The sequence below is a fragment of the Numenius arquata genome, chromosome 2 (assembly GCF_964106895.1).
Source record: "Numenius arquata chromosome 2, bNumArq3.hap1.1, whole genome shotgun sequence".
Taxonomy (NCBI): Eukaryota; Metazoa; Chordata; class Aves; order Charadriiformes; family Scolopacidae; genus Numenius; species Numenius arquata.
The window spans coordinates 99,328,154-99,344,927 of record NC_133577.1 but is presented as its reverse complement, the minus strand read 5'-3'; the positions used below and the strand labels follow the sequence as shown (position 1 = coordinate 99,344,927).

Here is a 16,774-nt window from a genome sequence, read left to right as displayed (position 1 = left end):
TGTAAAAAATATATACATGGAATTCCCTTGTAACTTAATAATACACAGGGGTAATACTAATGGAAGTTTTGCCTGTCCAGGTTGCGTGACAACCTACTGAACTGGTAAGAGAGATGCTGAAGAGAAGCAAGGCACTTTGAAAAGAACATGATTACCGGAGCAGTATTTAAAGGATGCCGTCATCTTGGGCAGTTCTTCACCTCCTGTTGTGCCCCCACTGTTTGTGATGCATTCCTTACAAATTCATCCTTTTTGTAAGTGCTGCTTTATTCTCTATTTCTCTCCCAGAAGAATATCGCTTTGGTCACCTATTTATTGTCCCAACAGTACAGTACTGAAAACAGGCCTTCCATATTGAAGTGATCCTCATGCATTAAGATACTTTACACAAACAACTAAAACAGCTGTGGAGCTTACAGAAAGACAAACAAAGTCGGGGCAGCTGGAGAGAGGAGGAATCTGGAGGAGATCCCCTGTAAATCTGAACAGATGCAACTCACACACAAGTGGTCTGTACCCACTCTGGGTGACAGCATCCCACTGGCACGCAGGGTCTGATCTTTAGGTACGTGAATTTTCTGTTCAACCTACTGTAATGACTCAGATGTATGAAGTTATTTATGCATTCCCAGAAGAATAATAAAGATAGGACATGAGAAGCATAAGGCTGTGCTGGGAAGAAGCTCCCATATGTAGAGGAGCTAGACAGGCGATGCCCCAGCTGTACTGCCCAGCAAAGAAGGGACAGTAACAACATGCAGGGAAATGACATCTCTGAAAAAGAAAAAAAAGAAGGCACAAACAAAAATGTAAGGTAAGAGAAATATTTATTTAAATTTGCACAATAACGAGCTTATACTGAACAAATTCAATCAAGAAATAATAGTAAGTGCAGTAAAACAAGGAAATATTGATGACTTTTCCCATCAGAAAACATTAAGAAGCCATGCCTGTGCATCACGGGTTTTCTTTTTTGGCTTTTTTTTTTTTTAGTTTTTTTTTTTTTTACAATAACTTCTTCTTTTTTTTTTTTTTTCAGCGCACATACTGTACATATCACATCTTAGCTGCTAGGTTCTTTATTCCTGAAGGCTTCATCGTTTTACTCAAACGTCTGCTAAATTCTGCAGTGAGCAATCAACCACATTGTGCAGATCCAAATATGCTTAGGTAAAAATCTCTGCATCTGGTCAAGTGTTGGACTCTTAAAGCTTCGGAAGACCCTGTAAGAGCTCCTAGTTGATTTTAGATCTTGACATCGTTATGTACAGCATTACAATGTGTCACTTTACACTAAACTAATATTCTGCATAATGATGTCAGACAGACAAATAGCCAGAAGATTTGGGCCTGAACTCATACAAAAGTTTACACATCTGAGCTTGTCTCAAGTCCCATAAATTTCACTCTGATTCAGATAACTGAGTTCATCATGTATCTGCACTTTAGATGGACAAAACCAATCTAATTTTAGTTTTAATTTTGTACAATTTTTGGTCTAAAGGTCTTTTTTTTTTTGTGAAGGAAAATTCTTTAACCAGAAACTGCTTGTGAGAGGTGGTTGTTGGTGTCACAGCTCCTGAAGGCACTGTGGGTCCACTGAGCAACAGACGTGGCCATTCTACAGAAAGTAAAAATGGGAAGAAGAATTGAAACAATTAGCATTTTGTACAAACTCAGTCAGTTTAACAAGCTCAGCCATTTGCAAACACCCTTCAGATTCTAATGTACAGATTTGTAAAATACCAGACATTACAGATTTTGATCGGATTCTATGACAATGTCATCATGTCCTTCCCTTGCCCAAGGGAATGGGCTACTATGATTCCTCTAATTGCTTGGTTTGCTGTGGTCTGTACCCCAGAGCTACAACAGTCACACTGAAAGAAGCTGGGATCAGTGGAAGAAACGCTCCTAACATAAAGGTATCAGGCATCTGCTGAGGCACACAAAGTTGCTGAACAAGACAGGGTGCTTGGAAGTTTCATTTACATCAGGCAGAAGGGACTCTGGGTTTTGTTTAGCCCTGAATCTTTCAAGTTAATACATCCTGGCTGTAACACCAGCAAACATTAATCCATAAAGTCTTTCCTGATAGTCCAGAGAGTGTTCTGAGAATATTATCAATTAAGGGAACAGATTGGCTATGGACACTATTGAAGTACTGGAGAAATTGTTTACTGCATCTCTGCTACTTCTTTTCTTAAGTCCAATTCTTACAATGCAAATAAAAGGCATGTATTATTTTGAAATTACTCCAAATACATTCAGTTGACTAAACTGCCAGGACTGATTAAAGACCAACGTCTGAATCATTCAAACATTCTCTTTCACTCATGTTACAGGAGCTTAGGCAATCCTACTGTCCAACTTCTTTACTTGTGATTTGAAATGGTTTTGTGGCTAAGTCACCTCTAGCTGATGCCTAGGTTTCTGAATTCTTAAAGGATTTGTGTAAATCTGTTTTGCTATAGCTTGCTTAAAGAGGCTTAGACTGGATCTTTGACCTTCTGTGTGATGCTCTGCAAGAGAAGAGTGGGGTGACACAGGATGAATGAGACATAGAACTATACAAATTGGACACAGCATTAACCTGATCTGTAGGGAGCAGGCTGCTTGCATGCAGAGCTACAATATTAAAATGCTGCCAATACAAGCAGATAGTGTATTTCGAAAAGAAAATTGTTCTGTGATGAGAACTGAGTAAAATTTGGCTTGCTGAGGGACAAAGTGGTACATCTTCACTGCCAAGCAGCTTCTCACCTAAGCCACATTAAATCTATGTGGTTTGGTAGAGTATCTGTCTTAATCTTATATAAGTTCACAATGCAGCAATGGGTTTTATGAGTCTATGTATGTGTTTACACTGAATACAAATTAGCCAATGTTTAAGGTTCAGTCTCTGCCTAATAGAAAAGGGCAGATGGGAGCAGCACACAGGTGGCCATCAGCAGAACCGATACATGGCTTCTGCATTGCCACTGATTAGCAGGACAACAATGAGAACACATTTCCCATTGCTGAATCTCAAAAGAGCTTTAGAGAACAATCACACACAAATATTTGTTTTACAGATGAGGAAACCATCTGAGGCACATGAACCTCAGCAACTTGCCCAAGGAAAAAATAACTTCTAGCATTGGAGTTGGTGTATGCCACCAGCTATGGACCCCAAATGTATGGGTTTCTGCTTGTAAACCTGTTTCAACATCCTTTGGGCAGCAGCTGGCTTTCTAACCATTAGCCACTCTGTCAGATCACATCATTTTCTTCTAACCACTGACCCATTCTGACATCAAGACAAATGCCAACCACTTCCCTCCTAAAAGAACTATGCCTCTATAACAGAGCTGCTGTTGCACACAGTATTGCATCAGGCGAAGTGGAGGAAGAAGGTGGTGCTTGACAGCTTCTGCTACATGAACAGTGACTCCCCATCTCTCCCAGGCCAGGAGGAGATGTTGAAGTTAGATTATTTTTTATGAGCACCTTTTCAAAGTAGTTAATTGTACCATATCTAGAGTTTGGGAAATATCTTCCTTGGGAAGGACATAAAGATCAAAATCAACTGTGAATTTCAGTAATAATTAAAGATCTCTGCATGAATCCTGCTGCCTCTATTTCCTTGGCTACTGCGGAAGCACTTTGTCATTCTTCAGTATTGGAAAATACAATTCATCTTACAGGCTTATTTTGAATGGAAAAACTTCTTTTAACCTCCTTTTCTTTTGCATCTTTGCATCTTTAAAAAGAGATGCCAGCATTGACATAAGGCCATAGTCATTAGTTTTTCTCCTCAAGACAATGAATTCCTTTGACTACAGAAACTATTAAATGTTCTAAGCATTATGCTGATTCTACTCCTTATTTTAAAGCAAGAAAGCTATATATATATATATATATATATGTAGCTAGTCCATTTTTTCTCAAAAAAATTACTATCCTCAGAAAGCAATTCAATCAATTCTGGTAACATTATAGTACCACATGGAACGAATTTCTTGTGTGAAGTCTAGTCTTACATATACATTCATTGTTGTATATGTTTCCAAGATAGCATGGAGCTGTGATCAAACTTGAATGGAGCTATCCTGGAGGAAAAGCCAAGCCCATTACCGTGTCCACAGCACACTGCAGCATGGGCTGCTATCCTGCTTCTGACCTGCTAGCACATTAAACTGTCCTTCTAGGACATGCAAGAGTGAAGCTAACAAAGTTGAACACTTTCACTGTAATCTCCACTGCTTTAAAACAAGTGTAGACACCAACTACCCACTGACCGGACTGAGTGCATTAATATTTATATGCCACAGAACAAGCTGGGAAAGAGGCCTCTCAGCTGAATTTTTATATTCTTTACCTTGCACTGGCAGAGGGTGCACTCTGTGCCGTGCTTAATCCAAGAAGATCCAGTGAAGCGAATGACGTTGGTTTCATCCAGGCAGGTTTTAGTGATGTCGTTGCGAATGGTGTCGGCTTGGCAGGGGTCAGTGACACAGCGTGGGCAGCACTCGTTCTCAGGCAGGACGCTGAATTCACAATCCACCTCTGGGCACGGCAAGGGCCAGCAGTCAACTTCACCTTGCTGTTTACAAATATTATGAGTACAAGAGATTATTAGCTCTTACTTCGTTTCATTACCCATTCCTCTGACACAGCATTATGTTTCTGAACTGGCTAATTTCATCCATCTGGTCCTATTCAGAAGTCAGCGCAGAGAACACTGATATTCATTGCCTGTGGGAAACACATCAATTTGGGTGCTTTTTCTGCATGCTATTCAGGAAGTGTACGAATTTTAACTTATTTCAACACACTCTGCATCAAGTTGCAGCTGAAAATTTTCCATAAAAGTCATACGATACAGAATACGGATCTATCCTTGTGAAGTTCTACTCCTGCAAGTGACAGAAGCCATAACAGGGCTGTACTGCAAAAGTGTTTCAAAATCTCCTGTTTCACCTAGTTCTTACTTCCCTTCAGACTGTGATCAGAATACTTGAACTTCCAAACTTAATCATGCTTTCTGCATGATGGATTCAGTGCAGGCAGGGTATGAAAAGGCCAAAGGAGAGACTCGCACTGGGCCAGAATATTGGTAGGGGAAGTTACTGTATGCCTGTACACAAATCTAAAGATGTCTAATTATTCACATCAGTTACTAGAAGTTGGGGTCAGCTTCCCTTCAACTGTGGGTAGACAAGGGCAAAAGTTTCGTATCTATTGGTCTTTCAAAGGAAAAACTTCACAGAAGTCATTAACACGTTACTTTTGGAGCAGGTCCATCTCTGACCTCCAATTTACTCAGATTGAGTAGATTGATTGAGACACAGATTGAGTAGTCTAGATTTAAGGGGGGCAAAGAGAACAGCGTTTGGTCCTACAAAAGAAGTTTATTCACAAAACCTGTATCTAAGGCTTTTAGAATGATGAGTTCAATATCTCCAGAGCAAAAGCCAAAAAAAAATTCCCAGGGATTTGCTATAGCTCCTAATTTACCCCTCTTGTTGCAGAAAGTATTGTGAAGTTACTTGTTTACAAAATTTTATGCTGGGTCAGCTTTCCTCTTATTGAATCACATGATGATAAGAATGAAAACAATCTTAAAATCAGTCACTGATCTTGATATTTCAAATAATTTTTGTAGTGATGGACAGTACAAGGAGTAGACAATTTGTTGTCACCCAAAAAAAAAAGCCCTGACAACGGAAAGAAAACAGGCTTTAGTTACAGAAGTAGTATCTTGAAAAGAAAAGAAACATCTATTGAGATCCCAAACTATATGTTGTTTTGGTTTGGTTTTAAGACTTTTAATGAAGCACCTGGGAATTTATTTCACTGGATTTTAGCAGCAGTAACATTGAAAGTACGATGTCTACAGAAATTGGTTTCTGGCTGTTATTCATGATACCCTGACAAAGGAAAGCTGCTAGATGGACTAGGCTTTACATTTAGAGATAACCTGTGATAAAAGCTAGTTGTTTTTGTCTTGGGATTTTTTCTGTCATGGAAACTTGTTGAGCGGCATTATGCAGAATACTTTTTGCTCAGAGTCTGAAATACATACCTAGGAGAAAGATCACAAGCTTTAAAAGATTTTTTTTTCAAAACTCATTTCACTCTTTTGAAAAATGCATCAGGTCTTATTATTTCTTCTGTTACTCTGAATGAATAAACAAATTTTAGTCTATCGCCATCTTTGAAATTATCAGCCGTGAAAATAAATATAGATTTAGGATTCCGTTGTACAGCTACATTGGTCTTTGAATGAGTGAACACATGAGTGTTGCTGTGTAGGTGCCATATCCAAATGACCTCCACTCTTTGCTAAACAATCTTCATGATTAAATAATTTCTATTACGCCTATTGTGTCAAAATGCATTTTTGACTGGAACTTGGCAATACTGACAAATATCCATGAAAACCAGATTTCGATTATACACATACTCCAGAGGAAATTAAATGGATGCTAATGCATGAAAATTAACTATTCACAGATCAGAATATCTCATATCCTTTTTTCGCTCCTGCCTCTTCTGCTGTGATCGGGAGCCTTACCAAGCAGCGACACTGCTGACAGTTCTGTATCCAGGAGTCACCGCTGTTGTAGGAAAGCTCCCCACTCTGATGTAAACATTGACTGCTGAGCCTCGGGTCACATTCGGGACAGCAAAATAGGTCAACGGTGGGATTTTCACAGTCGCAGACCATTCGCCGGCACATCACATACCCATTCTGTTGATGGGAGACAGACACTGAGCAATGGCAGAAATTTGCACAACTCCAGCAGTACTTGTACCAAAATTTGATTTTTTGGCATGATTCTAAACCACTAGCAGCTCATGAATTTTTCCACTTTACGATATCTTTGTCAAAATACAGTTCAAACAGAGGCAGAAACCCCAATACACAGTAACTACCATGAAGTTCCCCTGTTGTCTTATATACATCCTTCATACAGCCAACCCCTAAGGTGATGAAACCCAAGGGTGTCTTTCCCAACGGTCAAATTTTAATGGATTGTACTAAGTTTATATCATTCTCATATGGATGCTAGTCAAGACTTATTTTAAACTTTCAGATCTGTCCCTCTCTTCTCTAATTATTCACATAAGGAAGACGACAGGTGGCCTGAAATTAAATTCATGCCCATGAAACTTGAGCTGCTGGAATGCTCAGGACTTTGTCAGCAGTGTATTGGGCCTTCATTCTTCATCAGCATTTAGCTTGGGATCAAGCTTCCCGCAGCAAACATTTGAGAAAGTTAAGCTGAATCACGCTGCAGACAGAGAACCTGCTTCTATATATAGCTGTCTGCTGGAGATATTGGCATCAGCCACCAATGCCAATATATGTCTAGACAGACAGTTTCTTTGCATGAAAATGCCACTCCTCCCACCCAGAAAACACAGGTGGCATCTCTGCTAACAAAACAGTTCTATCATCCTTCTTCCAGTAGCATATAATAAACCTCCCATGGAAGTTCTGCTCGTGCAGGTTGGAGAGAGAAGCTCTCCCCAAACCCCTGTATAAGATATAATTCCGTTTTTCTGTAACTCCACATGCACACCTGAGAAGGCAGCTAAAACAGGAATTTCACTTGAATCAAGACAGCCTTCCCTTCATCCCTACCACCATCGTGTGGAAGCAGCTACTTCTATTTCTACTGACCTGGCATGAGCAGACAGAGCATCTGTCATTCTCCAGCACCCAAATCTGACCGTTGTGCTTGATTTTGTCTTCATGGATACAGTCTCCCGTGCAGTTCTTGCCATGGGGACAACGACAGTCGTACCCACCATCCAAGTTAAAGCAAACAGTGTCATTGGCACAGCTATGCCTTCCAGTTCCACATTCATCAATGTCTGCAAAATATGCCATGTAATGCTCTTAGACTACATTCAATTAACAAAAATGTTCTTGCAGCAGTCAGTGTAAATGATTCTTGGCCATTAAAGCCTTCAGCTGAAAATTAATTTCCACTTCACCAGAATGGGGAGAAATAACTTACAAGTTCACAAAAAAAGTATTTTTCTAGTCCCATCACCTTTTAAAAGATGATATTTTGAGTTTTCCTATACGTCCTTCTAAGTGAATGCCATTGAGGAAGGTGGTCCTTCCTCAAGGTAGTGGAGGAAGGTGGTGAATGAAGAAATCACAGGAAACATAAGCACAAAAATAATTCTCAGCTCCCTAAAGGGCATTAGTTTGTGGCCACCATTCACAAGACGTGCAGTTAAACAAGAAAAGCTGCAGAACCTTCTTTTCAAAACCCTTTGCTGGTTCTGTCTAGCACATTTGAGTTCACTTGCTGAGAAGTTAATGTGGAAGGTGACGTCTGACCTGTAAGCTCATTTAAGCAAGCACACCATGGTTTAAGTTGCATCATTTATTAGGGTGAGCAAACCAGAATATTTTAATTATTCAAGCTGCAGTGACATCTATAGCCCTTGTGTGAAGCATAGAAAATAAATTTTAAAAAAAATTAATGTCTCCAGTGAATAAAGGTAATGACTTCAAAACAATCATATCTCAAAAGAATTCAGGAGTACCTTTAAAGGTCTACTTCATCAAGGTACACACAATTATTTTGCAAGGGGAAACCAGCAGCACACACTGCCTACTGCTTGAATAGTCTTTGTTTAGCTTTTTCAGCTGTCCACATGGAGAAAACTTATCTGGGAAAAAAAGCTTTGAACAGGCATGAAATAAAAGCTATATGCGATAAAACGTGGAAAACACTGCAAGAATAAAGACTAGATCTATGGTGGTTGCAAATATCAATACACTGAGTTCAACTCTAAATACAATTTCACAACAGTCTGGCCCAAGCTCCTAATTAGAGTTCATTAACAACTAGTGTTGTGATATTTAACTGTCCAATAGATCAGTACAAGACAAAATAAGCAATATAGCCATGCATGTATCTTTCACCACCAGCATAAAAACTGAATAAAACACTCAGCTTTGGGTTCAATAATGGAAATGAAACCTCCAATTCACCTCAAGCAGATTCAGTTTAAAGCAAAGTAACTCAATTATCATTTCAATTCCAAGTGTGGCTGCAGTCAAAAAAAAAAAAGTAAACAAGTTGCTAACATGAATATGAATTGGGATAAAAAACAGCAGGGAAATTATTAGAATTCCATTGTATAAATAAGCAGCATTGTGGGCTTCCTTCAGTTACAATGTGCAATAACAGTGGCACCATCTCAAAAAAAAGGTATTGCAAAATTACTAGGGCTTACGGGAAGGATGAGGAAAAAGTCATTTGAGAAGAACTGAAAAGAAATGGATTGTTCATCTCTAAAAGGACATCAGCAAGAAGGGATATAACCAAAAAATAATGAATACTCCAGAGAAGACATGTTGAGAGCTTTTGTTCTCCTTGTTGCCTAACACACAAGACAGGGCACAGGCACAGTGAATGAAACTGAAAGACGACAAATTTAAGCCTGATAAAAGGAAATAACTTTTCATACAAGGCACAGACAAACTATGACACTCACTGCCACAGAATGTTAAGAGGGGAAAAAAAATTGCATAGCCAAAGGTGTATAAAACTAGCAAGAGTACTCCATTTGTAATGCTCACAGATTTTGGAAGAGAGATTACATTTCATGCATTAGGGTCCATGGTGCCCTTATTTTCATATCAGATAATCCAGAACAGGCAAATCAACTCAGATCTCCATGTCTTCTGCCTCATTATCTTCTGAAGCATCTGGAGTCAGACACCGTTGCAACAGGGCAGGAGGTAACTGGGATCATGAACCTAATTCAGTGTGGCTATTCGCATGGCCCTGAACAGCTGAAATGTCACAGGCAGATCAGAGAGGGAAACCCATCCCAACAGTAAAAACACATAATTAGGGGAACAGACAGCCCTGCGGAGGCTGTGCCATCTCCAGCCTTGAAGGTTTTTAGACAAGTACCTAACAGCAATGGTTTGAGCGATGCTGGTCTGGGCAAAGCAGAGGGATGGAAGAGCTGCTCTCTCCTTCCTTTATTGTCTCTTAAATCCATACTTAAAGTTATACAATCTGTCAATTTAAAGTTGAGATCTCCATATATACTCGGGTCTAACCGGTTTGAAGTTATGCAATAAAGAGAACAAACACAAATCCTACTTCAATATAATGATTCACATTAGCAGCAGGATTCCCTTTATCACTGAAGTCATTTTTAATAAATGACTTTCAGACACTTGCGTTCATTTGTTTAAAACAGTTTTTTGTACAAAGCTTTCACACAGCTAGCGTCATAAATGAATAATATAACTTCTCAACAACCTGGCCACTTAACTGAAATCAGCCATATTTAATGAGATACTTGGACGAAGTTCAGCTATCATGTAAATAAGAACAGTTTCCTTTAAACACAAATGGTGACCCTAGAACACTAAGTCTGCATTTGGCACTTACGTATAAGTGTACTTCACAATTTGCCCATGAGGAAAATGCTTTGGAGGTTGTTTTTCAACATGGTAACGGTTAGTGCACTGATACTGAAAATAATTGAGGTTTCACCATGGACTCTGGTACTGAGCTGAGCTTATCCAACACTGAGAACTTACAAAAAATCCCAGCCTTGTTTTTTTCAGTTGTTTGGTTCATGAAAATAGGTGTCCTGGATAGGGCAATTTAAACATATCTGGTCAAAGCAGGAGCTATTTAGGTTTTGATTCTAAGCTAATCAGAAACAGCGGTGTGTTTATAAAGCAGTAAGAGAAAGACAAATTTTGTATGCATGAAATTCTCATCTGCATTATTCATCCACATCAAACTTCAGGCATTAGCTGCAAAGAACTTGCACACAAATCATCCATACCAAGCAAAACTTTGTTCAGCTTTTTTGCTTTGGATTTATAATGGATGAATTGTGTTACTGACATTTTCTTTACAGCCATAACCAGCTCTCCAAATTCCATGACCATATGGACAGGGTACACTGCCCCCCTGCATCTTTTGCATCTGAAAAAGGGAGAGGGGATGATTACATATTTCTAGTATATCCAGCCACAGAGGCATGTTATTATCACTCTCATATTGTTTAAAAAAAAAACAACCCAAAACACAACAAAACAAGCAACAAATAATTCACTTCAGGCTATTTACAACACACTGCTTAGGAATCAAGCAGCTTGAATGTTATGACCTTAGAACATAAAGTCTCAAAAGACTTGGAGGTTTGCCTCAGAAAAAAAAACAAGCAAAATGTAACTGGTTACCTAGTGCTAAATTGAGGATCAGTTCTTATTTATCTCACTCACAGTAAAAATTACATCAGCTTTGATCTGGCACACTTTTAAGGATTTTCCTTTTCTTACCATCATCCCTGGGTATAACTTCATGTTACAATGACAAAGGAGTACCACGGATGAAGTAGTGATACACATTACAGAAAGGTAGCAGTTAACTGTATCACAAGTAATGTCATGTCTTCACAGGAAAAATACTGGACTAAAGCCACGCAAAAAAGGTGACAGTACCTGGAATGACTAAACTCATTTATCTGACTAAACCCATTTATCTGACTAAACCCAGATAAAAAAATTGTAATATTAGATAAATATACAAACTGCAAAGGCAGAAAACTCCACAAAAACAGGAATTAAAATTGCTCCACCAGGTTGTGACCCAAGGCCTTATTTAACAGATGTACTGACTGTTTCTTGGAACAGTCAAAGAATCCCAAAGGGACAAAGCACCATTTGACTTGGCCCTGACCAGTGTGCTGGCCCTGATTCAAAATGTCTCTACTGAGCAACTACTCTATATTGGTCACCAACAGCAACCACAATGTACACAAGTTCAATATCCTTAAAGGAATTTAAAAGGCTGCAAAAAATATTTTATTTTCAAAGGGTGAATTATGTTAAAATGATGAAGTTTTAAAGATTAATTAAAACTAGTGCCCAAAAGGATAAAGTGTTTTCAGATAGAAAGATTGTTTAAAGGTACTATAGTATAGATCCAGAGTAAACGTATCATAGAATCACAGAATCATCTGGGCCGGAAGGGACCTTCAAAGGTCATCTAGTCCGGCTCCCCCCACAGTCAGCGGGGACACCCCCAACTAGACCAGGTTGCCCAGGGCCTCGTCGAGCCTTACCTTGAATGTCTCCAGGGAAGGGGCCTCAACCACCCCCCTTGGCAACCTATTCCAGTGCTCCACCACCCTCATGGTAAAGAACTTATTCCTAATGTCTAATCTAAATCTGCTTTTTTTTCAGTTTAAAGCCATTACCCCTTGTTCTGTCATTGCCGGCCTTTGTAAACAGACTGTCTCCAGCCTTCCTGTAGGACCCCTTCAGATATTGGAAGGCCGCTATTAGGTCTCCCCGGAGCCTCCTCTTCTCCAGGCTGAACAACCCCAGCTCGCTCAGCCTGTCCTTGTAGCAGAGGTGCTCCAACCCCCTGATCATTTTCGTGGCCCTCCTCTGGGCCCTCTCTATCAGGTCCATGTCCTTCTTATATTGAGGGCTCCAGACCTGCACACAGTACTCCAGGTGAGGTCTCACCAGAGCAGAGTAAAGTGGCAGAATCACTTCTGTGGATCTGCTGGCAACACATCTCTTGATGCAGCCCAGGACGAGATTGGCCTTCTGGGCTGCAAGTGCACATTGCCTGCTCATGTCCAGCTTTTCATCCATCAGCACCGCCAAGTCCCTTTCCTCAGGGCTGCTTTCTAATACCTCATCCCCTAGTCTGTACTGACAGCGAATATATATTAGTATATATATATTAGTATCCTATACTAATGAAAAAGACTTTAAAGGAGGATACATTTCATATAATGTACTATTTTTTTTTTTGAAAACTTCATGAGTTCCTTTGCATAATACATGCTATTAAAGGAACGATGTGCCCTGAAATAAAAGAGGTTGTTAACTCACATATTGATAGTGGGTTAATTAGTAAGTCATGAAAGGTGGGAATAAATGGTCAGGCTGTCACAATGAAGAGTTGTCCCAGGGAAGTTCCCCAAAAATCTGTGCCAGAACGTGTGCTGCCCACTACACTTAGTCATCTGGAGGAACGGATCAACAGCGACGTGAAAAAGGCTGTTGATAATAAAGTATTAAAAACAATAAAACTGGCAGTGAAATATAGAAGTATTTCATGATATTGACTGAGTAAAGAATAATATGTCAGATAAGATTCAATTGTAAGGTGCATGGGGAAATCCCCATTCAAAAATCAAATAATTCCTTTGGATCTATTCTGGAAAGAGATCTTGGAGCTACTGTGGATAGCTCTAAATAATGACAGCTCAATAATACTTTGAGCAAAGCCCTACAAATACAAGACTGATAATGACAGATAAGAAAACTCACATTAAACTGACAAGGAATACGAACAAGGCATAATTAGAAAATAACCTATGTACACCTTGCTAGGTAGTGACAAAGGGCTCAGAGATGCGTTCTGATATAGCTGACTTAAAGGTGAAACTTTCCCTCCTCTGATGAGCTTTCCAGACTTTCGTGCAGGACGGTGACATAAAGCCAGACAAGATCCCCCCTGGAGATCCCTCTGATATGAGTTAGAGTGTCATCGATGTAAAGAAACGATGAACATCTCTATCATTGAGAAGTATGCTGTTGGAAGAGATGGCTTGGGAGGGTGGACACTTCCTTTGCTCTGAAGAAACTGAAGTTTCTCAGTTACTTTAGTTCTGAGGAGTAGCATTATCTCAGCAAGGTGACAACATGAGGGTGCCTGAATACTTTTTGCTTAAGGCAAAACAGGAAGGAGTGCATTTAATAGGGAGTCCAAGCTCCTCTGAGCAGAAAGCTTGGTTTCTGTTCTGTGTCCTGAGTAAATCTATTGACTGATGTAATCATTCTTCAAAGAGCAAGTGAATTCTGAATAATTTAGTCATGACAACATGCAAGCCAGCTGTCAGAGTGCTTAGCAGATGTGGAAGAAGAAGAGCTGAGACTTCAGATGCCAGTAACTCCAGCTTCGCAGAAATGTTGTTTCCTGATACAGTAAATATGTTCAAGTTACTGTCTTATAAAATGCAGTGGATGAGTTTCTGTTTTATTAGTCCTTCTATAAAAGGTGAGAAACTCTGCCAATTTTGTACCTTGCCCACACTCCAGAATATTTAAATACTAATGTGTCTCCATATCTGCCTTCTGTCTGTTGACATTTAAGTTGCATTCCCAAACTCAATAATAAAGCCTTAATGCCTGTAGCTCTGTTTGGGAGGGATGGAAAAAAGTCAATTAATGGTTTTATTTGTTGACCCTTTACGATCATGAATAAAGGCGAAAGGACTTCGATGGAGCTTTGTGACTGCAAGTAAGATTTCCTGCTGAAGAGTAGTGATTCTTTATTTCCCGTCTCCTTAAGTACTATCAATAACAAAGCTTCTGTTAAACATTACCAGCACTGTAGAAAGACCTAAGTGTGGGACTCCAAACTGACAGCGGTTTTTCAACTACAAGAAATTTCATGTACTAGTTAAAATACTGGATGTACTTTGAGATAAATTCAGACATCCTGACAGTCAACAACTCCTCTGCCTTCCAGATCAGACCACTTTGGACTTTGTTCATCCATTAAGGCTGGGGAGCATCCTGAGGCTTGCAATATGCCTCCATCCCCCATTATCCTTGTTTGTGGAAAATGCTGTTCTGGTAGAGCCCCAGCCTTCTGTGTTGTCAGGCAGCCTGCTCTGTCACACAGAGAAGGAAGTGGTTCTACTTTTGCAAGCAGGACAGCAGAAGAAGAACATATCTGGACATTTCAGAACACACAAATAGAAATAAAGCCTCGCAACCAAAAAGATCCTTTTTGAATCAGGCATTCTGGATTGATGCTTTCCAATCCTTTCATTTGCACCTGTCTCATTTAAAGGATGTGGTACCTGCTGAGAGTGAAAGTATATTGATCTCATATATTGTATCAACAACAGCTGGTACCTGCCAGATACTCTTGGTAAGTCCTAAGGGGCTGCACTAATTAGGTGAGCTATTCTTTGGACGTAGAAGTATGCAAAATGTCCAACAGCTGATGAGGTATAACCTGCACTATTCTGGTACAAACCAATACAGCTTCTCTCTTAACTGATTTTGGAAGCTTTTAGATATTGCAGGGGACAAATTCAGAGGAATCCAGATCTTACACAGAACTGTAGAGCAAATATTAACTGGGCCTGAATGTTCTTATTTTAGGATTTTGCCCTCAGTGGTTCCAGTTTTTTAATGTAATGAAGCTTGAGGCTGCAATATCTACTACCTTAGCCTAGCTCTCTTTTATGAAATGGCACATAGGAGACAACCTTCAGAGCACCAATAAGACTGTGTAAAGAAACTACAAAGAAAAGCTGTAGGGGGGGCAAAGAGGAAGGTAGCAGATAATATTGGATGCTGAATGCTATATTTGCATATATATATATATATAATTTAAGACTTCCCAAACCCATGCAGTTTGCAAAGACTAAGAAGCTGATCTCTCACCACTTTTCTGGAAATTAGATGATGCATAACATAATTCTATTTCCAAGGGAAAAGCAGTAAGTGCTTCTAAGAGATTGAAGCCCTACAGGTGCATTTCCCATCATTTCTGTCAGTAACTGTTATAGAGACCACAGGTCTACCCAGGAGTATAATGTGAAGCAAAACTAATAGCAAAGGAATCTCTAGGTCTTCCATTGCCTGTAGATACAATAAAATAGGATTATGAATTTCTGCGTTCAAGTACATTAGTCCAAGTACTCAATATTCTCAGTCATGCCAAAGAAGCAGCGGTAGCCAAGGTCAATATATGTGTAAAACAGGCAATTCAGCGACTGTTATTTCATTATCAAGCACTGACAAAGTCTAATGCTACCAAGGCGTCCACCTCTAGCGAAGAATTTTTAGTGTGATGTCCTAATGGGACCATTTCCTGCAAAAGGGGCAGGTGCAGTTTTGGTATTCTGTTAAAATAAGGTTGTTAAGGAAATGTTCCTGTGCTTCTGTAATCTTAACAGAGGTGTTTCCACATGAATCTTTAAAATCCAAGCCTTTGCTGAAGGAAACAAGTTTCTGACTAACACTGATCACAGAAATTCTTTTTGTAGTACTATCAGCACATGTCCAGGGGACACAGACAGACCCAGATTTAAGATAGACCATATACAACAATCAAGAAAGAAAAGATTTGAACCCACACTTCCTTGGCTTTTAAAGGTTTTCTCCGCTGAAAGAGGGAACTTTCTTCAAAGGAACGAAAACTTAAAAAAGATGAGCCAAAGATAAGTCTATATAAACACTACTTTGAAGTAGTCCTCTTAGAAAGTAAAGTGGACAAGCCCTAGAAGAACATTTCCTAATCCCTACAAGGTTTAATTTTTTTTTCCCCCCAAGAAAGAAATCAAGGCAGGCCCAGTTTCTTTTCAGTAAAATTCAACACTGTTCCTTCTACAGTTCTGCGGTCTGTAGCACCTGCACAAGCCAGAAAGCTTCAGAGGACACTGGTCCTGGATGCAGCAAGAAGCTCATACAGCTGCAGGTGGGCAGTGGAGAACTGAGATTTGAAATCTGAAATTTGTCTAGCCTGGAAGCTGCTCCCCTGTTACAGTGGGTGTCTAAAAGATCATCCACCAACAGCTCAATCTAATCACCTCTAACTAGGGGATACTGAAGAAGTGACAAAAGAAATCCATTTTCTTATGGCTTTAAACCCAGTAGGGGAATCTCTCACAGTGGAAAGATCTGACAGCAGAGAAACCAATTGCTTTTGTGCTACCTGTGTTCTGCTACTGGAAGTTTAACTTT

The 16,774-nt window shown here is 39.6% G+C and overlaps 1 protein-coding gene across 1 annotated transcript in view; it reads right to left on the bottom strand.

Moving 5' to 3' along the window:
- Positions 1-1,570: 1,570 nt before the first annotated feature.
- NELL2 (neural EGFL like 2) overlaps positions 1,571-16,774 on the bottom strand; it is a 148,593-nt gene continuing 133,389 nt past the window's right edge. The window contains exons 17-20 of the mRNA XM_074167943.1: positions 7,673-7,866; positions 6,560-6,736; positions 4,361-4,585; positions 1,571-1,621 (exon numbers count right to left, since the gene is read on the bottom strand). Coding sequence (XP_074024044.1) covers positions 1,571-1,621; positions 4,361-4,585; positions 6,560-6,736; positions 7,673-7,866 — 647 coding nt within the window. The remainder of the gene's footprint in view (positions 1,622-4,360; positions 4,586-6,559; positions 6,737-7,672; positions 7,867-16,774) is intronic.